The sequence below is a fragment of the Podarcis liolepis genome (assembly GCF_965112155.1).
Source record: "Podarcis liolepis genome assembly, chromosome: 6".
NCBI classification, from domain to species: Eukaryota; Metazoa; Chordata; class Lepidosauria; order Squamata; family Lacertidae; genus Podarcis; species Podarcis liolepis.
In genome coordinates this window covers 43,107,058-43,131,847 of record NC_139559.1, presented here as the reverse complement: position 1 = coordinate 43,131,847, position 24,790 = coordinate 43,107,058, and the positions used below count along the sequence as shown (strand labels likewise).

General features: G+C 44.6%; 1 protein-coding gene across 2 annotated transcripts; it reads left to right on the top strand.

The window, feature by feature from the left end:
* Positions 1-497: 497 nt before the first annotated feature.
* On the top strand, positions 498-24,457 carry OPTC (opticin). Of its 2 annotated transcripts, none has more exons than XM_083509052.1 (7): positions 498-1,415; positions 5,570-5,792; positions 7,215-7,368; positions 11,576-11,734; positions 13,951-14,153; positions 20,671-20,766; positions 21,358-24,457. In XM_083509052.1, the coding sequence occupies exons 2-7, from the start codon at positions 5,577-5,579 to the stop codon at positions 21,526-21,528; spliced, it is 999 nt and encodes a 332-aa protein (XP_083365178.1). In that variant the 5' UTR covers positions 498-1,415; positions 5,570-5,576; the 3' UTR covers positions 21,529-24,457. The 2 variants fall into 2 exon arrangements, with proteins under 2 accessions (XP_083365178.1, XP_083365179.1); XM_083509053.1 differs by lacking the exon at positions 498-1,415 and adding an exon at positions 4,485-4,977.
* Positions 24,458-24,790: the final 333 nt, after the last annotated feature.

Genomic DNA, 24,790 nt, shown 5'->3' with positions numbered 1-24,790 from the left:
AACAAATTTAATTTGATTAAAACTAAAAGAAAATTCCTAATAATGCTGTCAAACTGATTGCATTTCTTATTATGTCATGTCTCTGCCCTCCCCCCACATAAGAAAAATGACCACAGCTGCCATAGAAGGCCAAAACAGTACTGTAGTACTATTTCTGAGAGGTTTTTATGCCTAGTTTCTGAGGATATATCAGTTCCAGGCTCATGTGTGAAATGACACAAGTTATATACCCTTCTTTCAAAGATGGATCTGATTGGCTTCAAATTACTCCCAGGAACCCTGTGCAAGTAAGAATATATCTATCATCTATACCTACACCTACACCTACACCTACACCTATCTATATCTATATCTATATCATCTATATCTATATCTATATCTATATCTATATCTATATCTATATCTATATCTATATCTATATCTATATCTATATCTATCTATCTATCTATCTATCTATCTAATCTATATATCACCTGCCTTGCTTGGGAAGCAGACCATTTTAATCCACTTTAATTGAGCAAGCCAAAATTATGTGCTTGAATCCCTCCCACCACCACACAGACATACAATACTAGCATTTTGGAGGTCACCATGACACTAAAAATAACCCTAAGAAGCCATTATTGCAAGTAAGAGATATAGTATTATTATTGGTGATGGTGGTAGTAGTAGTAGTAGTAGTAGTAGTAGTATGCTTTAGTCAGGCACTAATATAATTTGAAATACAGTGGTACCTCGGTCTACGAACAGCCCTGTTAACGAACTATTCGGTGAATGAACTCCGCAAAACCAGAAGTAAGTGTTCCAGTTAGCAAACTTTGTCCTGGAAAATGGATGGAAACCAAACAGTGGAAGGGCAGTGGGAAGCCTCAGTAGGAAAAGTACATCTTGGTTTAAGAATGCTTTGCTTTAAGAACGGACTTCCGGAAGGAATTAAGTTCGTAAACCGAGGTACCACTGTATTTAGGAAGGTTCCCAGAAGCAGTGTTTGTCCCCAGGGTGTTCTGTGTGAGTTGAAATCATCCCCACACTACAGCCCAGCTGCTAACTTTCCAAACCTACACACAATTGCAACAGAGTCTGAAATGTCACTCCCAGGCCTCCAGCATTTCATCCCAACAACAAGACCAGCTTCTTGGAGAAAAGGTTTAACTGAGCATGTTTGCTCTCTGGTGGACTTTGTTAAGGTAGCCATGGGGGGTAAAATGGGAGGGGTAGCCTGGTGACAGATGGGCTGAATAATCATCACCCTGATTGGCTGCCCTTTCTGCCTGCCCCTGCCCACCCCTCACATCTGCACAGTTGTGTTCCCTCCTCACTGCCACCACTCTCATTAAAAGCTTTTCAGTCCCATCACACTTGGTGCTACAGGAACACTGAGCCTCTTCACTCAAGGCAGGCAAGCAGCGAAAGTGGTATGTATGTCAATAATTTGCTCCTCTTCCCCCCCACCCTTCCCTCTTTGTTGCTAACAAGCAGAGCTCAAGATCTTTCAGGCTTGGTTACAGGCATGAAAACTACCCAGGGATTGGGACTATTACACAAAGCATGAGTTCTTCCTGCAGTGTGAGGCTCAAAAGCTGGCCATGATAGTTCCAGTGCTGGATATGATCAATGGAAGATCTGTGGGGAGTAATGACCCCAGTCCTCACTTAAAGGCACCTTACTAGAATGTTCTCTTTTAGGGTTAAATTTACATGTGTCCGTATGTATGCATGGGGGGGCGGCAGAAATGGATGTTACAAACAGATTTCTACTCTGTTATGTACATCCACCTATCAAATAAAGACTGTGTGTGTGTGTGTGTGTGTGTGTGTGAGAGAGAGAGAGAGAGAGAGAGAGAGAGAGAGAGAGAGAGAGAGAGCGCACCTCTGATAATGTTTTTATATTCTGGCAAGCTCTTCCAGATCCTAAAGGCTGTGTGTGCACACAGATGTGTGAGTACACCTATGCTAGGACGCGGGGGCCACTCTGGTCTAAACCACTGAGCCTCTTGGGCTTGCCGATTAGAAGTTTGGTGGTTCGAATCCCCACAACGGGGTGAGCTCCCGTTGCTTTGTCCCAGCTCCTGCCAACTTAGCAGTTCAAAAGCATGCCAGTGCAAGTAGATAAATAGGTACCACTGCAGCAGGCAGGTAAACAGCATTTCCATGTGCTCTGGTTTCCGTCACGGTGTTCTGTTGCACCACATGACCTGGAAAGCTGTTTGTGGACAAACACCAACTCCCTCAGCCTGAAAACGAGATGAGCACCTCAACCCCATAGTCGCCTTTGACTGGACTTAACCGTCCAGTGGTGCTTTATCCTTTTTTTACCTACACATATGCATTCCTGTAGAATAGTCATGTGTGTGCCTATTTTATTATTTAATACATTTAAATAATGTATTATTTAAATACATTTAAATATCTATATACCACTTTCCTGCCTGATGGTCTACAAGGTGGTTCACTGAAGTAAACACTGCATTGCAAAAGTCTAAAGAACCACTATCCACGCAACCGGAAAGGCGATACAATGTAAGAAAGACAGCAGAAATTAACCAATAAAGTAGAAACTGTATAACAAATGTATAACCACAGCATATAAAAAACCATACCTTAAACAAAACCATCAGAAGCTGTGGCATTTGAATGGCATAAATGTCATTCATATCTGACAAATCGAAAGGAGGGGGCATTCCATAAGGTTGGGAGCATCATCACGAAGAATGACCTTCCCCTGTTGCTATCAGCCAAATCTCCAAAGTCAAGGGTGCCTAAAAAACAAGTTAGCTCTTCCAGATCCTAAAGGTTAGATTCAAATATCTGGGTCCCAAACCATCTAGGGATCTGAAGGTTAAAACCAGCATTTATAATTGTGCCTTAAGTAAACAAGCTTAAGTAAATGTAATAATGTAGGCTTCTTGTATGCTTCTGTGGGCGAGCTTCTGTGTCTGTTTGCAAGTATTGGACATATGTGATGCATTGCTGTGGGAACATATTTGAATCTGTGTGTATGTGTGCATGCACCTAGGCTTGTGTAAACACCATGTACATTGATGGTTCTATATATATAATCATTATTATTATTAATCATAAATACACAAACAGATGGAATAAATGCGTTGGCAAACACATTACGATCCAAAAATGGCTGCTGTCCAAGCACTGGCATCTCTCGAACAAAACAGATTCTTATTCCAAGAGAAGTTAATCAGTTTTAAATTCCGTCACTCAGTCTCTGTCTCTTCCTCACATTGTTCAGAGGGGAAAACTTTGTACCAGACTCAGAATGCCTCAACCACTGGACCTCTTCCTTGTAGGTGGCCAAGGCTATGGGTTCTAGTCCTGTTCCCTTAAAGGTTTTGGATCCTTTTTGTTTTGTTTTGCCAATTGGGAAGGAAGGTGGTGGCCTGGTACCCTGGTCCTGAATGGGGTAACTGTCCCCCTGAAGGACCAGGTGCGCAGCCTGGGAGTCATTTTGGACTCGCAGCTGTCCATGGAGGCACAGGTCAATTCTGTGTCCAGGGCAGCTGTTTACCCGCTCCATCTGGTACACAGGCTGAGACCCTATCTGCCCACGGACTGTCTTGCCAGAGTGGTGCATGATCTAGTTATCTCTCGCTTGGACTACTGCAATGCGCTCTATGTGGGGCTATCTTTGAAGGTGACCTGGAAACTACAACTAATCCAGAATGCAGCAGCGGCCACCGAGACCACATAACACCAGTCTTGAAAGATCTACATTGGCTCCCAGTACGTTTCTGAGCACAATTCAAAGTGTTGGTGCTAACCTTTAGAGCCCTAAACGGCCTCGGCCCAGTATACCTGAAGAAGCGTCTCTACCCCCATTGTTCTGCCCGGACACTGAGGTTTAGCGCCGAGGGCCTTCTGGCAGTTCCCTCGCTGCGAGAAGCCAAGTTACAGAGTACCAGGCAGAGGACCTTCTTGGTAGTGGCACCCACCCTGTGGAGCACCCTCCCACCAGATGTCAAAGAGAAAAACAACCACCAGACTTTTAGAAGACATCTGAAGGCAGCCCTGTTTACGGAAGCTTTTAATGTTTGATGGACTATTGTATTTTAATATTCTGTTGGAAGCCGCCCAGAGTGGCTGAGAATAAATTAATAATAAATTAATAAAATAATAATAATAATAATAATAATAATAATAATAATAATAATAATAATAATAATAATAAGCTATTGCATCTCCTAGTCATGCTTTCATTCCCTCGGCTGTGAACTGAACCAAAAATAGCTTTTGACAGGGTTCATGCACTTGGCAATCTGCAGGGCAACCTGCAAAAATGCAGGTTAAGACCTAAGGAAGAAGCATCCACTTTATTGTCTGCAACTCACCAAGTTGCTAATGATGCCTCAGCATTCCCACTGGTGGCAGCGGAAGCTTTAACTCCCTCTTTCTGAAGGTTTGCCACCCTGTGTCTGAACGTCCTTTTCTGCTGCAGTCAAATCTGGCTTGTGAGTAAGAGGTGAAGTTGCTCTGGGCCTCTCCAGCACAGCAAAGCAGTCAGGCATGAAAATGACTGAAAGGGGTAGGAGATTAATAATCCCCTCAGGGCTGGAAGCTTCAGCCATTTGTTCCCTGGCGCTGTGAACCTCCACTGCTTGTCCCCCCCCCCACTCCCTGCCGCCTGCAAGCTCTTTATGAAGCTTGTAGTGGAGCTCCTTTTGAAAGTGCCGCAGGGCAAGGTCAGGCGGTCTCTGAAAGCGCTGGAAGGTATAGTAATAAGGAGCTAAAGTGGAAGCTTTGATGAGGAGTTGGAGCAGGAAAAAGCAGCAGCCAGATTACTGAGAAGGCAGAGTTGGAAGCGTGGTGCTAGGAAGAAAGGGTTAGTGAGCAGAAAACAATATTGAGGCTCCTTAGGATCTGGCTCTGCCACAGACAGTGGAGGCTGCTCCAGAAGGGCAAACCAACCTCAGTCTGCCCTCAGCCAACCCCTGCCTCAGAACATAAGAAGAGCCTACTAGATCAGGTCAACAACCCATGGTTTTATTTATTTATCTTATTTTATTACACACATATCCTATATTTTCTCCATGAAGCTCAGTGTGGTGTATGTGGCTCCCTCACTCTCCATTTTATCTCCACAACAGCCCTGTGAGGTAGGTTAGGCTGAGAGGCAGCGACTAGCCCAAGGTCACCCAGTCAGCTTTGCCCTGCATTCTCGAAAAGGGAGTCTGTAAGGGGAACCCAGTGTGAGGGTCTCACTGCAAACCTGAATTCTAGATTCATAGGGAAGCAGCGTCTTGGTGGTGTTTTCTCAGTGGTGGAAGGAAAGCACTCAGTTTACGTTCAAAAGCTAGCTCCTTTCTTTCCTCTACTTGGTACTGAAAGCGGGTTCTAGACCATGCTCTGATGTCAGGTTTTGAAAGGTTCTGCCCATCACCATCTTACTGGAGTCTCTTACAACATACTCATACTTACAACATACCCATACTTTTATGGATGCAAAATTAAGGCCCAGGTAGGCCAACATGCCAAAGGGTCTGTGTCAGAAGAAGGAATGGTACTCGCCTCGTGCTGGCTTTCTTATGGTGCTCCTGCTCTTCTTGCTCCCCACTCAGGCACAGGATGCAGACTGCAGCCTTGGTGGGCATAATATCTGCCCTGGCTCTGGCTCTGGCTGTTCCACTGAAGGAAGATGGAAAGAAGAAGGAGAAGCACACATCTGCCACTTATGACAGCCTGGATTTAGGCAACTATGACCTCAACCTGGACAACTATGGAGAGGTCATCGATCTCAGTAACTATGAAGAGAACTACGATTATGGGGACCTGGCATCAAAGGTACTATAGAATTGCCACTGAAATGTGAGGTCTGTTATTCAGCAGATTGTTTGTCCTGCTCAGAATCGCAGCTTTAAGTGCCTCCCAATAATTTAGCTGTCCCCAATATTCATACTCTGCCTTTCTAACAACCCACTAACTCTTGCCAGATGGTTGTGTATATAGTGTACACATGCAAACTGGTATATTCTGCTTGCAAAATTTGGATTACCCTTGGGCCAAATCACAATTCTGGGTGTACAGTGTGTCCACACTTATATGTAGACATAGTCACCCTGTGCAGAGGCATCAGTTTCTCAGGTTTTACCACCTTACCCCAGGAGCGCAACTGTCGGCAGCAATTTCAATTAGCTGTGCACATCTCTTCCACTGTCTCCCACACTTACATTGTTAGCTGCAATAGATTGTACTCTCTATAAATCCTTCACCAACGCTATTGTCGGGGCAGTTCATAGGCAGCCATAAATATGCTTAAGGAGACTGAAATCTTAAAGAGCAACTGCATGCCACTGCAGTAGGAGTGGGGAGATACAGATCAGGACCATAGTATGCTGGGAGGGGGACCTTCTCCTCCGCTGCCACGGCGCCAACAAAAACGACACCAAAGGGAGATTCCCTCCAATTGCAGCCAAGAGGGGGATTCGGAGACTGCAGGAGGAGGGTTAAGATCTCAAATTCTCCACATGCCACTGTTCTGTTCCGATTCTGTCACCCTCTCCCCCTCTCATAACCACCTACATTTACTAGTTAAAGCAACATTTTAATGTAACTTATGATTTAGCCCTCAGAAACAAACTAAATGAGATGCCGTTTCTGCAATTAATTGAATGATTCGATTTTTTCATATAAAAAGGTACCTGCTCCAGACTGAGGCCCCTGTATATGCAGGTAGGAGGTTTTAACCCTTTGTCCAGCAGTGCAACCTTAGTCTGGATCCCTCCCCCCCCCCAACGGCTATTTGCATTGGAAGGAAAATGCCCAGTCGTGCAAATGAGAGCTTTTCTTCCCAATGCAAGTAGCAGACACAAATCTTGGTCAGAACTGCAGCAGGTGGCAAAACGTTAAAGCCTCCCTCTCTGCCTACCCACTGCTACCAGGGTCCTGATCCAGATCAAGACCCCTGCATCCATACATAAAGAAATGTATTGTGATAATCAACTGGCCTCTAATATGGTGAACTGCAATTTCCACAAGAAGGGTGACATTTCCTTTCAGCTGCTGGGAACATTAGACCATGTAACATTACCCCAGCAAGGGACACCTGAAATGTTTGTGTGCAGAAGAAAAACATCATTATGTATGAATCACCCTTAGAAGACCAATCTGGAAACTTCTGCCCTACATATGACTCGGTTTCCCCCTCTGTAAAATACTCTGAGCATCATAGCTAATGCAATCACAAGACCCTTGCTTTACTTACAGATTGAGGTTGGCACCCTGCCTCCTGCTACCAAGAGCTTGGCGGGGCCTCTGAGCACAACAACTGGGGCAACTGAAATTCCACAAAAGAGCCCACCAACTTCCACAGCTGCCAGGCCTCAGGGACCAGGCCTGTTTGGGTCCATAACAGATCAGGGTGAGTAAAACACCGGCACTCAAAACCATTAGTCTTTCTGCATGAAACAAAAACTAAGGATAAGGGTGGCATATGCTGCACAGGAAATTTCAGCATGAAGCAGCTGGTGAAATATTGCCCCAGTTGTAATGCTGGGGTCTCTTGAGGAATGTGAAGCATCTGTGTGTTTCTTCATATCCGTACAGGATGGGTTCCTCAATAGCTACAATTCATGACTGTTTGGAGTGCCATGTTAGGCTTAAGGCATCACACAATACCTGAAGGCCCAAGGAAGGGATGTTTTGTCACATCTGGGAATGAATGGCTCCTTTATTCTTTTGGGTCCTCACTGTGATGATAGCTTCCTTGTCTTTAGCTCAAAGGGGACAAGTGATGGTTAAATAAGAAACAGTCTAAAAGCAACAGATCACTAAATATTAAAAGCTTATTGAAGTTGAACATCCAGAAATAAATAAATCACTAAACACCTGATCATCTTTGCCTGCAAAGCCCTAAAAAATCTGCATATATTCGGCAGCATCTGCTTCAGACTTGCTGTTTAACATATACACAAAAACATTGAGTTGGGTTATCTGGAGTTTTGGAGTACAGCTCTACTTCTCCTTTACATCTGCAGGTGTAGTAGTAGATGGGATGGACCATTGTGTTGCCTCAGTGATTAACTAGATGAGAACCAACAAACTGAAGCTCAATCCAGATAAGGCTGAGGCACTGTTATTGGGTGGTTCCCCAGACTGGATGGTTTCCTTCTTCTTGATGGGGTTACATTCCCTCTGAAGGAGCGGGAACTCAGCTTGGGGGTCCGCCTGAATCCTTTGCTGTTACTTGAAGCTGAGGCAGCCTTAGTGGCACGGAATACATTCTATCAGATGGGCTGGTGGCTCAGCTTTGCCCCTATCTAGACAGGGATAGCCTAACATCTGTTATCTATGCTCTGATAACCTTTAGGTTAGACTACTGCAACACATGATACATAGGGTTGCCTCTGAAGACAGTTCAGAAACTTCAGCTGGTGCAGAATTCAGCAGCCAGGTTGCTCACCGGGGCAAGACAGTTTGAGCATATTATATCAATTCTGGCCCAACTGCACTGGCTGCCAATTAGTTTCCGGGCCCAATTCGAAGTGTTAGTTTTGACCTAAGCCTTAAATAGCTCAGGACTGCAATACTTCAAGGACCACCTCTTCCCATAGGAATCTTCTTCATGTGCCTCCTCCACAAATGGACACAAGAATGGACCTTTTCTGTGGTGGCTGCCCATGTGTGAAATGCTCTCCCCAGGGAGGCTCACCTGGCTCCTTCATAACTGTGGGTGCTAGGCGAAAACTTTTCATTATAACCAAGTCTTTGGCTGATTAATATTCTGCGGCCTTTTAAATGTGCTTGTGGGACTATTGATTAGTTTTTTGTTTTATTGTGTCTTTTATTATGTATTTTGTGTTCTCATTTTGTATTTTTCTGTTGTGAACCTCCCTGTGATCTTCAGATGAAGGGTGCTATACCAAATTTAATGAATAATATATTATGGTAATAAGCATCCTTCTTCCACCATAAAACAAAAAATTCTGTTAAAGTAAATCCTGCTTTTTTCTTTTTTTCTTTTTAAGGGAATGGTGCTGCTAGTGTTGTATTTATCTCTGCTGCCAGCTTTTATATCTTGCCTGGTTTATTTTTGTATTCCTTTGTTGTCCTTATGTTGTTTTTTCAAACTGCATGCCAGTTTTGAGTATTTTAATTGATGGGAAAAGCAGCTCCCAATTCTTTTGATAAACAAACACACCCTGTTGAACATTGAAAAGAGGCGCCTGATTCTTTTCACCTCATCCCCTCTCTGCCCTATGCCCATCCATCTAACAGATGGAAAGAAAGCAAAATTTGCTCTGCTTGTACATTCAAAAAGCAAGCAGGCTTGGGCTCCTTGTTTGAGACAGGAGAGAAGCTGGATAAAGGAGCTGCTCAGAAACAAACAGAAACGCCAGCAAAGCACCAAGACTTTAATGAGCAGCGACGCAGCGAAAATCGGACAGAGTAGCAATTAGATTAGTGACAATTAAAATCCTGTAGCGAGGGATAAATATCTTTATTCATTTTCTGCCACTCTGAACTGGGACAAATTAAGTAGTAGGCTGAGCGAAATTGTTGGCTTTCTGCTTTGAACTCCTCCACTAATAGATTTGGAGTCTGTTTAGTCCTCTGAATAGGAGGCTTTTTTTATTTTAAATACTCAAGCAGTTTTAATTGGTGCCTGGAATCTTGTCACTTTGACTCTGCAATGGGCTGTTGGCTCCAGACGTAACAGCAGCAATGATTTCTCAGTGCAAAAATAACTCCCATTTCCTTTCGGTTGGGTTTCTCTGAATATGAAAGGCCAAACAAAATTCCTGGGGTAGCACCATAAGGTTAATAAGGCAATGTTGCACCCTTTGTATTGGACTTGGCCCAGGCTGATTCATTGCTAAGCAGCTATTTGGACTAGTGGTTTGTGATTCGTCTCTTTAATTGGAATTGACTCATTTGTTCCTCTTTTTTGCCTTTTAAAAGAACTTAGCACTCACTTGTGAATAGAGCCAATCTGACACCCCACATTTTCCATATCAGGACATCATAAAAACTTGGCCTGCTGTTTGGTCGTCCTCTCACCTGATAGCAAAATGAGAATGGCAATTCCTTCTATCCCATGCCCACAGTTTTCAGAAAATATTTGAGTCTTGGAGAAATAGCAGATCTATCATTTATCTCATACATTTCAATCTTACCCTTTCCTCAGGGAGCTCAATGCAGAATACAAGGTTCTTCCCCCTGTATTATCCCCACAACAAACCTGTGAGGCAGCCTAGGTTGAGTAAGTGTGACTGAGCAAGTGACTGGCTCAAGGTTACCTGGTGAGGTGCATAGCATAACCATGTATGCCAGCCTGAGCTCCTTTGGGAAAAGGTGGGGTATAAATATATACCAGTATACCCGAAGGAGCATCTCCACTCCCATTGTTCAGCCCAGACAGGTCCAGCTCCGAGAGCCTTCTGGCAGTTCCCTTACTGTGAGAAGTGAGGTTAGAGCGAACCAGACAGAGGACCTTCTCAGTGGTGGCGCCCACCCTGTGAAATGCCCTCCCATCAGATGTTAAGGAAATGAACAGCTACCTGACTTTATTGAAGACATCTGAAGGCAGCCCTGTATCAGGAAGTTTTCAATGTGTGATGTTTTGCTGTGTTTTTATGATGTTGGAAGCCACTCAGAGTGGCTGGGGCAACCTAGTCAAATGGTGTGTGTGTGTAAGTAATAAGTTGTTGTTGTTGTTGTTGCTGCTGCTGCTGCTGTTTGTTGTAATAATACAAATATACATTTTGTTTGTTTTATTGCTATAGCTGTTGGATGATGCAAATAAAGATTCATTCATTCATTCATTCAATATACACAAATAATAAAATGAATGTCCAGCTGACAGTTCACTATGTTATGGCTTTCAAAAGAGACAAATGTTTAACAAGATTTTTCAGGTGGAGAATTCTCAGGATCGGTTTAGCAAACAAAGGAACACAGTAAAATGCAACACCATTTCAATTAAAAAAGTAATACCAGAAACAATGCATGATGGGAAAGTATGATGTGTAAATAGAAAAATGGAAAATGCATTTTTAAAAAAAAAGTAATACCAAAATGTGAGCACTTAAAGAATGGATGTGTCCAGTAGCTCTAATCCTCTAAGAATTAAATGTTTGTCTTATCCATTAAAGCAGGGATAGGGAAGTTGTGGCCTTCCAGATGTGATTGAACTCCATCTCCCTCTGAGCCCTTGCCATTATGGCCAGTGCTTAGGAATGGTGGAAACTGTAGCTCAGCCACTAGCAGCCCAAAGGGTGAGGCAGAGCTACAGAGCCAGCCTCTTGTCAATGGTGTTGCTCAGCTTACCTGGGCAGTGCTGGGGTGAGGCAGGGTGGCCAGGATGTGGATACCCCAGCTAGAGCACCCAATTTCCTCTGCTGGTGTGTTTGTGCAGCCACAATCACACCACCACCCTGGCCCATCCCAGTGTAATCCAGGTTAAGCTGTAGCAGTGCTGGCCTCAGGAGAGCAGCTCTGTGGCTTTGTCCCACCACATAGATCATTACTGGGTTCAGCAACGATTTCTCCCTCTCTGTGGAGGGCCATTCCTAAACTCTTTCACTGATCAGGCCCATATTGACTAACACTCTCTACCCTGTCTCTAGGTCTTCCCACCTGTTTGGTCTGTGTGTGCATCAGCACCTCTGTGTACTGTGATGACTCTGATCTAGAACACATCCCACCTCTGCCCTTGGAGACCACATATTTCTATGCCCGCTTCAACCACATCAGCAAGATTCAGGCCAGTGACTTCACCGGACTTGGTATGCTATACTCCTTAGGGCTTCTGGTTACAGTTCTCACACTTGCAAGCTGCTTCACCCCATCTAGGCAGCCTTGTCTGTTACAAGCAAAGTCACCTGTGCAACTCTCTGCTCTTCCTCTCTACTCTCCTGAGGGTGAAATGGGAAATGTGTTTGCTACACGTTTGTCTCGGAAGTGGATATTTGAATACCAGAGTCTGTTTTCACACTGGCTCTTATTTCATAATGCAGACTGAAAGAAGATTGGGTCCTTGCCAGATTGGAAGCCAAGAATCTGACCCAATCAGGCCCTGTTTTCATGGCCACAAGGTGCATGGAAGCAGCAGTGGGAAAGGAATTTGGTTTTGGGCATGTCACCACAAATTCTGCGACGTGGTGAAAGACACATAGAGCTGGCACAGCATAGGCTAGATTCCTACAGGCTTTCCCTGTGGCTATCAAATGCTAAATGGATGTGTGAACAGGATGAAAGTGTGCTGGAAAATGTGAATGTGATGAATCTGGGCAAAATCTGGGTTGCAGTGAGTATGACATAATTGCTGCACTACTTGGAACGATATCCACCTTTATTATGTGCTATCACAATGGATTCTGCAGTGATAACCGTGAGTTGAGTTACTAGTCTGGGTGTGTGATGAAGCAATCACACAAAGCCAGTTTCACTGTTCATCTGGACATAACCTGGTTACATTCATCCCATCCTGGTGGGATTTGGGTGAATTCACCCTTTGATCCCCAAGTCCATTAACAACTGGGCAACTATTTTGAATTCCGACCATACGTAAAACAAATAAAGATCTGGAATAGGATTCATATGAGCACCAAACTATTCTCTCTTGCACAGCCTGATGTTAATTTGACTCCTGTCGTATATGATCTTTAGTGCACAAATTATGTGTATATGCAAAAGAAAACCTCAGGACTTTTGCTTGTTCTGCAGCCAGGTGCCAGCATATGTAAGGCACAAAGACTTCCTCGTGTTTGTGGCTGCAGAGCATTAACCCCAAATAACTTTGGCCTAAAAGATTCTTTTTCTTAACAAATAAATATGCCAGGATCTGGAGATGGAAAAGACTGACCAATTTCTGCCAGGCACATACATTTGAGACCTTGTAATGCACTATTCCCAGCCAGTGGAAAGCCTCAAGAGGAATGTGGTTTTCACCTTTGAAGGTTTTGAGCCAATACCAAAAGAAAAGGCTGGCATTTTGCTAGCATCTCACACTGTTTAATACCAGGGGAAACTGGTGGAAGAGAACATGTTCACTTCACAAAGCCTGTCAGCTGTGCAGTTCCTGGGCTGTGCGTTGAAAGCAAGTTTTTTGTGAGAAATCAGTGTCAGAACAGCTAATTTCATTTTGATTCTTTAAAAAAAGAAAAAGAAAAGGTCATATTCAATTCTGGCACAATAGAACTTCCTCTTCTTCTTGTGCCATTTCCAGCCCCTTGTCTGCCCCCCCCCCCAAAATCAGCTTAGGAGAAATAGGGGTACTCTTAAGAGCAGATTTGTTGGGAGGAGAGGAAAAGAAGGCCTCATTGCACCAGTGGAAACTTGTTGGCATAGCACTGGATACAATCCTGTTACAACACCAGAGGGCTCAATATTTCAGTCCACCCCCATCAAAGCCCTAGAGAAAGACAAATACAACCAAACATGTCAAAAAGAGGAAGTGATCCTATTTGGGGCTGAATCTGTGTTACACTCCTGCGCCAAAGAGATCCCAGATTCTAGTTGCAGCTCCCAAATGTTGAGAGAGGAGTGTATCCTGCACTTTTGCTTTTATCTTACATTTTGTGCATACATTGAAGCAGCCTTTCAGTGGCATGTTTCTTTAGCTGTTTTTATTTTCTTTAAATAGCATATATGTACTCCAGTGCTGGTGTTCATAGTAATATTGTAATTAACAGCACCAAACCACTGGTGGCATCTGCGAAATTGACAATTTCCCCCTAACCTTGTCAGTTCACCAGAGATCACTGCAACAAGTGTGTGTGTGAGGGGAGGGAGGTGGGTTGAACAGGCAAGTGATGCAGAAATGGGCTTGCACAGGAGCTATCATCAACTACCAATGCGAAGTGCATCCCAGTCTACTCTCACTCTCTTGGAAGGGATGTGTGGTCTCATTTAAAATAGGAAACACTATGGTAGTGATACGCATTAACTGATTTCCAAGTGATTGCCTGTGATTTGGCTCCCAAAACTATTTTTTTCACAGCAAAATTGAAACGAATTGACCTCACGAGCAACTTTATTTCCTGGGTGGATGAAGACGCTTTCAGGATGCTGCCTTCCTTGCAAGAGCTTGTCCTCCCTGAAAACCAATTGACTTCCCTGCCTGAGTTGCCCAGTTCCATTGTGCAGCTGGACGCCCGTTTTAATGCAATCCAGAGTGCAGGCATTCAACCAGAAGCCTTCAAGGTGAGCATCTCTCAAATATCTCTCAAATACTGCAAGGCCTAGATTAAGACCCCTTCCACTATTTGCTGCTCCTTTTTGGATTGTTCTCATTCCGTACTGGTAAGAGAAGGTTGTTCCACATGGATGTTCTGTTGGGAAACTGCCAGGGAGATATAGTCCATCGTGGCCCAAGCCGGAGTTCTGGGCGTCCATCAATCTCCCATACCTCAGGCAGATCCAGCAGTTAGCGGCACGAAGCCTTAGAAATTCCTAGCCACATTCCAGGCTTGTGCACAATGTTTATCAGCAGAAACACAGCCAAAAGCTTGCACCGCAGAAGAGCATATTTTACAGACTTTATTTAGCGTATAACAGAACAAAGAAAAACATGACCGTTCTGTGTCAGCATCTTCGGCCAACTGAGAAAACGAAAGGAATCAGCAAACATAAACATCCTGTGAATAGGACATGCGCAGACTCTGTAACTTACAAAGCCTGCTCCCTTTTAAGGTGGAACGGAAATATCCTAACATCCTCCCCCTTTCCGTGTAACCTGTTGTACCTGTGGTTCACTCAATTGCAACCTTTGTACATAAACCTTATGTTGTTCTCTGTTAACAACCTTAGACAACAGATCAGCAGGAATTTCATTTCCTGCCATGTAGGACACTTGAATCAGTCCTTTCTGAATACACTCTCTTGCACGATGTAGCTTAATCTGCAAGTACTTGGTTCTCTGCTTGCAACTCTCCGAGTTCAGCAAAGCCAAACACGATCTATTGTCTTGATACACTTGTACAGGACATTTCACAGACACCCCGATGTTCTTAAACAGTTGCATCAACCATTCACAATCCATGAGTGAAAATGACAGAGCATTGAGTTCTGCTTCACAGGAACTTAGGCTCACTGTCGTCTGCTTCTTGCACAACCAGTCAAACAGGCAGTGGTTGTACATGTAGCATACTCCAGAAGTGCTTGTACCATCCGTGGTGTCACTTCCAAAACTTGCATCTGCAAAGATTTCAAGACCTCCAGTCTTCTGACTGGTGAACCTCAGCCTGTAGTGCATAGTCCCTTTCAAATAGCGGGCTATGCGCTTCAGAGCTTTCCAATCCTGAACCGTAGGATTGTTGGCATGTCTGCTAAGCAGATTACAGCTTACAGCTATGTCAGGTCTTGAACATCTGGCAATGAAATTCAGCTTGCCTAGAATGCATCTGTATAGCGTTGTGTCAGAAAACGCTTCAGCAGTACTGTCTACCTGGTAACCTGTCACCATCGGTGTGTCTGCTGGGTTTGCATCAACCAAATTCAACCTGGTTAATACATCAGCAATTTTCTGTGTTTGGTGTACCAGAAAATTACCTGCTTGGTCCTTCTCCACCTGCAGAGAAAGATAGTTGGATACCTCACCAAGATCCTTCATGTCAAAGTGCTCCTTCAGCTGAGCTAGGGTGCTTTGGTAAAAAGCCTGATTCTTCCAAAACATCAGAAGATCATCAACAAAACATAAACAATACAGTTTGTTTTGCCCCTCCTCCTTGACAAACACACATGGATCAGCTTTGCCCTGGTGAAAACCTAGAGAAAGCAATGTCTCAGTGAGTTTTGTGTTCCAACACCTGGCACTCTGTTTGAGACCATATAAGGATTTCCGCAGTTTACAGACCATTCCCTTCTGTATCTCCATCCCATCAGGTGGAAGCATGAACAGCTCCTCAGTCAAAATCCCGTACAAAAAAGCTGTATTAATGTCATGGTGGGAAACATGCAGTTTCTCCTCCGCAGCAATCTTGAGCATCAGCCGAATGCTCTCATATTTGACTGTGGGTGAGTAGGTCTCGTGGTAATCCTGTCCTGGTACCTGTGAAAAACCTCTGGCAACCAATCTGGCTTTGTGTCTGACAACCTTGCCATTCTGGTCTGTCTTGGCCTTGAAGACCCATTTGCTGCCAACCAGTCTCATTCCTGGGACTACCGGTACCAGTTCCCAAGTTTGGTTCCTGTTCAATGAATCAACTTCAGCCTTCATGGCATTAAGCCAAGGCTCAGCATCTTTAGAGGTTAACTCCTGAACCTCTTTGAAGTTTGAAGGTTCCCACACCTTCTCTGAGCTACTAAGAATAGCAGTTGCTGTCTTAGCAAACTCATCAGCAAATCTCTTTGGAGGTCTGCCTTTGGTCGCCCTTTCAGATCTGCGTACTAGACGCAAGTCTTCTGGACTCATCTCCTCTTTCTTAGGAGAAAAATGACCAATGGTGAACAGTGGTTCTTCCAGTTCATTGTCAGACGCATCAGATGGTCTGACTGAGGCCTTTGCGCTCTCATAGTCTGCCGTGTCATCACTGTCACTGACATCAGCAGCAGCAGCAGCGCCGCCCACTGAACTGGAATCCGAACTCTGATCATCATCATCATCATCCTCATCCTCAGCAGCAGCAGCTTTCTCATCTTTAGCTGCTGGCTTGACATCACCTTCATCCTCCTCTGGGTAACTCTGGAAAATTCCCACATTTCCCCCCCACTTAGGATTGTACTCAACACTCCTTGTGAACTTAATGGACTTAGAGTTAGTCATCCACACCCTGTATGCACCTTTTTCGTACCCCATGAACAAACCATGTGCCCCACGCTTCCCAAGCTTGTTGGTTTGTTGTGTGCGTATCCACATGTCAGAACCAAAAATTCTCATGTGTTTGGTGTTGGGTTTCTTGCCAAACATCTTCTCATAGGGGGTACAGCCAATGGGTGATGACAATCTGCGATTAAAGGAGTAAACCAAATTCCCCAAAGCCTCCCCCCAAAACTTATCAGGGAGATTGGCATCATGCAACAAGGTTTTGATTCCTTGCAGCAATGTCTGATTCGCTCTCTCCGCAAGTTCATTCATCCATGGCGATCTGGGGGTTGACATGTCATGCTGGATTCCCTTCTCAGTCAGGAAAGCTTCAAACTGCTGAGAAGTGAACTCCCCGCCTCGATCGGAAAACAGACAGGCAATACGTTTGCCGTGCACATTCTCCAACCAAGCACAGAATGCCTTAAACTTCGGAAATGCTTGCGATTTCTGTTTGAGCAAAAACACATGAATGTACCTAGAAAAAGAATCAATCAGAACCATGAAGTACCTTGCTCCTCCTAAAGAGGGCGCTAGTGGACCAACCAGGTCCGCATGCACTAGCTGGTAGGGCTTGGAGGCCTGCCTGCTAGACTCCTTGCCTTTTGGAGCAACCTTCACCTTGTTCTCTGCACAAGATACACATTTCATGTGAAATTTACAGAGTTTGATGTTCAAACCTTCAACCACCTCTGGCATCTTGGCCAGTGCCTTCCAAGAGAGGTGACAAAACCTTCGATGCGCATCATGAATGCAACCTGCATGAAGAACTTTGTTAGTTTGTGCAACACAACAAGAATCAGCATTAGATACAGCAACAGTGTCATCATAAGTTATATGGAATAAACCATCCATAAACTTTGCATGCAAATAGTCCTCTTTGCCTTTACTGATGACACAGACGCTCCTCTTGAAGGAAATCTGAAAACCACGCCCAGTAAGCTGTGGGACGCTCAACAAATTGCTAGCAGCTTCCGGAACATAAAGTACACCGCTGATGGTTGTGTGCAGACTTGCAAGTTTCACAGTCCCTTCTCCTGCAATTTGCAACGTCCTTCCATCAGCCAGGTGGATCTCACCTTCCTGAGGCTTGAAGGAGATAAAGAGATGCCTGTCCTTCGAAATATGGCGGCTGGCACCTGAATCAACAATAAATCTGCCTTTGGCTGTTGGAGCAGTCTTTCCAGCAAGCAAACCCTTGTTTTCCAGCGGTGTGGGCTTTTGCAGCTCGCCCCCCTGCTCCTCCTGGCCAGCAGACTTGTCTTTAGCCTTTGGTGAAGCTGTGCCAGCAAGCAAAACCTTGCTTTCCACTGGCGTGGGCTTTTGCAGCATGCCCCCCTGCTTCTGGTCAGCAGACGTGCCTTTAGCCTTTGGTGAAGCTGTGCCAGCAAACAAAACCTTGCTTTCCACTGGCGTGGGCTTTTGCAGCTTGCCCCCCTGCTTCTGGCCATCTGCAGATGTCTGCGTATGTTTACCTTTGCCTTTCCGGCCTCTGCAAAGGCGATGACCTTGGTTCTCACGAGAACCAGAGCTCTCAGCTGCCGACTCCTTGGCTCCCCCTGGAGGCTGGAATGCTGCCTGGGATGACGTGACGGTCAGCTCCCCCTGCAGCTTGCAACCGGTGCCCTCAGCATCCCTGCATTCACTCGCATTCTGGGAAACAGCCAGGACCTCCGATGCAGTCAAACTCTGGGCTGGGATTATTGGCTTGTGAGCTTTCATCAAAGCATACCACATTCCACGTGCAGTGGTGTTGCCAGCCAGCGTCTTAATTTCCTCAAGAGATACGGATAAGACTATTACGTCTATCGCTTTCGAATCAGCGGCTTTCCATCTCTCTGTCAGAGGAACCGGGGGGGCCTCACTCACGGTATGCCATACCCCAAACTGACGCAGCAAACTTTCACACCATTTTGCCCAGGTTTCATAATTCTGCCCATCCAACTTCGGGCACACAGGGGCCTCAGAAGCTTCAAAAGCGTGGAAAAACTCCATTCCAGCTTTTTACTTTAGCAGTGAGCCTTTTTTTAACTTCAGAGACTCGTTATCTTGGCAGCCATTAATCACGAAGCCTCTTTGGCGCAGCTCCCAGGCCAATTAAGCCTTGCCGGAGATCAAAGGCTCCTTGCCGAGGTAAAACAGAAAAGCGTCCCTTCCTTTCGCTTTTCCCCCAACATACCTCAAACGCAGTCTGTTGCAGCTTTTACTCTCCTGTAGGTGCTGTGAATCTGGGCCCATAACCTTGTTGTTGGGAAACTGCCAGGGAGATATAGTCCATCGTGGCCCAAGCCGGAGTTCTGGGCGTCCATCAATCTCCCGTACCTCAGGCAGATCCAGCAGTTAGCGGCACGAAGCCTTAGAAATTCCTAGCCACATTTCAGGCTTGTGCACAATGTTTATCAGCAGAAACACAGCCAAAAGCTTGCACCGCAGAAGAGCATATTTTACAGACTTTATTTAGCGTATAACAGAACAAAGAAAAACATGACCGTTCTGTGTCAGCATCTTCGGCCAACTGAGAAAACGAAAGGTATCAGCAAACATAAACATCCTGTGAATAGGACATGCGCAGACTCTGTAACTTACAAAGCCTGCTCCCTTTTAAGGTGGAACGGAAATATCCTAACATGTTCTGCATCATTTCACAAGTGTTTTGGGATGGGGAGTGGGGACAGACAACGTGAGTGAAGCATTCACATGATCTAGGGTACAAAGTGATTGCCCCTGGTGTTGTGGACCTCTTAATGGATCTGAGCTATAGAGGCTGATCAATCTCATTGATTGCAGCTGCTTGCCATGTCACTGAGTCACTACAGCCCTACCTGGGATTTGGGTGAATTATCACCAGGTTTGAGCCCTCTCCTTGTGGTTTCTTGATTTGCTTTAGAACAGGAGTAGCCAATGTGGGGTCCTCCAGATGTTGTCCCAACTCCCATCAGCCCCAGACAGCATAGCAGATTATTGGGGGCGATGTCTATCAATATTTGGAGGGCATCACTTTGGCTGCTCCTGCTTTAGACATTAACCATTGGTGATGAACCCAGCAGTGGAATTCAGGAAGGTCCGGGGATGGGGGCTCCCTTATTATTACCCTGAGGTCTCTGCATTTAACCTTTTGCCTATGTTTTATGCAAACAAACAACAAAAAAACACAATATAAAGCTGTAGAAAATCAATATTTGTTTGTACTACATCCTATGTAACAGACGTTTAGCAGGCTCCAGAGCACCCAAGACTTTTTGCCATCTGTTTGTTGAGCTTGTCTCTTGGCCTGGGTGCTTAAAGGTAAGAAGGCAGCCATTTCTATTCCAACCTGTATGGATTCATAAAAAATTATTCATAATTTTATTCATAAAAATCAGCATCTTTTCTTTTCTGCTGCAGTTCATTCCCAGCATCTTGCTGTCTGTCTGCTATATTTTTTTCATAAGTTCTGTCATAATTATTGTCACTATTATTGATTTCACACCTGCACTTGCTGATTGAGGCAGAGATGGGGCAGTGGTTAAATCCTATTAGGTTGGCTGGGTGCTTACAGGTTTGCCAGAGAAAGCAGGATTTGAACACACCAACTCACCATCAGTTGAACACAGCTCCTGAACAGGTAGATATGCAAACTATAGCAATATCTGCTCCAATGGCTGCTTAGGATGGAATTCTCTGACATCCTTATGAGGAACCACAATTTGATATAATATTTTGGGTTCCTCCTATCATCTGTGGAGGCCCAGCTTCCTGTTGGGTTAGATTTTTACCCCTGCATGAACCCTTAGTTGCTTTGTCCTGGATTTCAATCTGCTAGGGCCTAGCCAAGCTGACTTCTTTTGAAATCTCACATTTCCATTGAAAATCCTGGGATGCCTCACTTGAACACTCAAGGAGGCAAGGGCTGATGGTCCTTCTTCCTTCTGCTTTCAGGATCTGAAGAAGCTGGAGTTCCTTCATCTGTCTGACAACAAACTGGACTACATCCCCATGCTGCTGCCTGAGAGACTGAGGTCTTTGCATCTACAGGTGAGAGAGTGACGATGAACTCTTTAAATGAGAGAGGGAGAGGACACCAACAGCCAAAGCACAAGCCTCTGAGAGACTCAGTCATTTGCCATTCATTTCCTTTTGGATTACTGTTAAAAAGAAAGGAGCAGTTATAATATGGGCTCATGCATTATCTTTGCCATTATTTCTCTAATTGCATGTGATCTGTACCTACTGATATTCTTTCCCTGTCTTGCAATTGCGATTGAACACTAAATGGGGTCTCTTGCGGGGCATGGCATTGGTCATGGAGGTTGGCAAGAGACCCCATTTAGTGTTCAATTGCAATTGCAAGACTGGATGCATTCAATCAGGCCTAAGTGTTTTGAAGTCCAGGTTGTAGTCCACCCTGGTCTATAGTGGTGAAGGCCCTTTCCAGCTACCTATCATGCCCCCAAGGCTTACTGATTGGTCTGCTTTTCCCATGGAGTCTCAGAATTCAGAACAAGGGAAAACACTAATAACTTTGAGCCTCTTCTTGATCTATGAGTGTTGGTGATTCCCCCCCCCCCACTCTCCTCCACCAGCCCCACCTGGTGATTGTCTTCGCTTCTCAATTTCCTTCCCTAGAACAACAACATCCAGACCATGCACGTAGACACGTTCTGCGACAGCAGGGACCACAGCCACATCCGCTGGGCTCTGGAGGACATCCGCTTGGACGGCAACCCCATCAACCTGAGCCTCTTCCCCAGTGCTTATTTCTGCCTGCCTCGCCTGCCCACAGGCCGCTTCTACTGAATGGAGCAGCAACCATTCACCTCCAGCTGGCACCATAAGCCTAAGGGGAACAGATTTCAAGAGAAAGTGACCCTGGTATTAATTTCACTGCCAGGAAGATAGTGATGCTGCTGGACTGCTCCCTTGGACTGCCTCCTCTTTCTCCCTTTTTCAACTTACCGTAGTCCTTCTCATTTACTTGAGTATATCTAGTGCTGGGCTGCATAAGCACCATTAATCCTTGATCTGCCAGTGCTGGGAAGAAGAATCAATGACTCTAGTGCTATTTTTAAAAAATTAAGCATTCACTCAGTACATCTTCTCCTTCTCCTTTAATCCTAATGTGCAACTGTCAAGATACTTGCTAGAAAAGATTGACAGATCAATTGAGGTTCCTTTTCTGAGACTCCACCTTGCAATTTCCTTCCATGAAGCAACGGCTCTGTGCAGCTTTTTGACTTGGTATCCTATTCTAAAGCATCTTCTTCAAGATTCACAACTAGTCCAGTTCTGGATTCCTGGGTTGCTCTGTAGCTGACCTTCCATTCTTGATTCCCCACCACCACCAAACTCCCCCAGCCTGACACCACCACCTGCTGCTATTGTAGTTTGGGGACTTGTTGCACTTTTGCAGATGCCCCCTCTGGGTCCTGACCTTTCGACCCTCTTTATTCTGGCAGAGTATCTGCTGCATATTAATTGTGCTGCACAATAACACAGCCTTCTGTGCAAATCAGGGCCTCTTGTGGAGGATGCAGCTGGTGTGCTTCCAAGCCCACATGTAGGCTTGGACCAACACACAGGAGAATTTGTCTAAGGCTCAGATATTACAGAATCAGGACAATGTGGGATGTCTTTGCTGGTCCCAGGCACTCCATCCTTCGCTTCTGGATTTGGGCCTGAAGGACCAAGGAAAGGCAGGGGGTGCATGAAGGGTAAGTTGTAAGAAAGCACAGTTTGTAACATTGCACAACATCGTGGTTGATGGAGGGGCCCAGTTGTTAAGGTGTCAACCTTGACTTCTAATTTCCTGGTTTTGTTGAGTTTGAGTCAACTCAGGAATTAAACCAGCATATATATTTTTAATCCTTTAATTTTCCTGGTTTTTGGAAAGCAAATGTATTGAAATATTAGGGTCTCTTAAACATGAAAGTAGCTTTTTTGCAGGAATGATTTTTTTGAATGTAATTGTTAGTTCTTTTTGTATGGCTGAAAAGGGTGTGTGTGGCTGTGGGAGCAGGAGGAGTTCTGTGGTTACATGAGGTGTGTGGTAGTAAAGCATGTATTGTACGGTTGTGTTGCGTTGTGTGGTTGAGGGCTGTGTGAGTGATTGCTGTAGAGGATGATTGCAAGGAATGTGATTGTGTGGAATTTTGTCTTATCAGAAGGTTGCATTGTTGCAGTGGTGGGTGGGCTACATGGTATGTCATTGATTGGTCAGTTGCAAAGTGTGTGTGGTTGTGTGAAGTGTGTGAGTGTGTGTGGTGCTCACAAAAGTTTCTCAAGTTTTCAAAAGTGCCCTGCGCCCCCAAAACATTGGTGCCTCCATGTCACTATTATATTCCAAAACTAAAGAAATACTTATTGCACATGGAATCCATTAGGTGGCTCCCTCTTCAAACACTGTAATCCTGGCAAAATTCATGCTTCAAAAATCAATTTGTACAAACACCACCTTATTTCTCCAGTAGTTGCTGCCATAGATTTTAATGCAGGAGGAAAATATTAGTAGCTTTTGAACCCCTGTTGCATGCACGAACACACACTCAAACTGGATCAGGACCACAATTGCCTAAAAGGTTAAAGCTGTCTCTAAGCCATCTCCAGATTTAAAAAACAACAGCTGCTTTTAAAGGCACATATATGTTGTTCACATAACATGCAATTTGGCCCTAAATGTGTGATAATGGAGCAGGTCGTAATTGCTTAGTGCTGTGAAGAAAACACTTGGCATGTGCTCAGGTGCACTATGTGGTTGTGGCAGGCTACAGTGGAGGGAGAGTTAAGATCTGGTCCCATTGTGGTCAGGCAAAGTGATTAGGTCTATTGGCTCCTCTTCTCCCTGAACTGCTTTTGTTCCAGCTGGATTATTGCAAGACTTCAAGAATGGATGCCTGAGTCTGCTCCTTTTATGCCTCCTTTTACCCATTTTTATTGTGTCTTGTAGACTGAAAGCTTCTTAGCTTGTTTTTAATTATGTTATCAACGTTGCTATGGGAGGTTTTAATATGTTCTGGAGCCTTCTAATTAATGGCATACGTGTGCAATCGTTTGATTAAAATAAAATACAAACTAAAGTGAAAATTAATTTTCTAAATACTTCTGATTGATTTCTGTTAACCTAATGAAAGCTAAAGATTAAATCCTGGGGGGGGGGGGGTTGTAGCCAGGCCCATGCAAAGCAGGGAAGGGGGAGGGGGGCATTGTGTACACTTGCCCCGGACCTCGGAGGGCTAAGCTGGGGGTGGGGGCCACCAGAGACTGCCTGCTTTTTTATTTTAGTTTATAATTTTATTCTAACAGGACTCCTGCCCCGGGCCTCAGACAAGTTCTGCATGGGGTTGGTTTTAGCACTAAGTAAATGGTCCCATCAGTGCAAGGATCTCTGCCTGGCCAATGGAACTCCCCCCCTTCCCCTCGTAAATTTTTGGGAGGTTTCTAGGAACCAATTTGGGGCAATAGTGCGCACACAGGTGGAGGCAATCCTTGTGCTGATGGGACAGTTGAGGTGAGATCCCAAGATAATAAGTAGGTAGGCTGGGTCTACTCTTTAAAATAAAAAGGTGGTCCAATCCCTCAATTTCAAACCTGCATTGCAAAGTTTGCATTACTATGAAACAGAATAAAACTGGAAGCTCCAACACAATTTGAATGGTTTAGGTCAGAGGATCTGCGATATAGCACCCTGCCCCAGAAGCTACATTAAAATCCAGCCTGATAGAGCTGTGGAGAAGTCATCTGTTTCTTTAAAATTATGTATTAGAAGAATAAATTCAAAGATCACATTTGCCCATATGTTTGTGTGTTTTTTGTAACTTCTTCCTTAAGATCTTCTTCTTAAAGTTGAATAAATACATGGAAAGTCTGTTTCAGATAGACAGAAGCCTGAAGAAACATCAAGAAGCATTTGATTCAGCACCAACCTTCTGCTAAATTCAATTAGATGGAAATGATGTGGAGGAGAATATAATCCCTTTGCTTAAGTGCGCAGTCTCTAGGAAGCAAAAGAAGAAAGGGAAGGGGGGAACATTTCACTTTGGTTTTTTCTTCTTCTCCTGCAGTG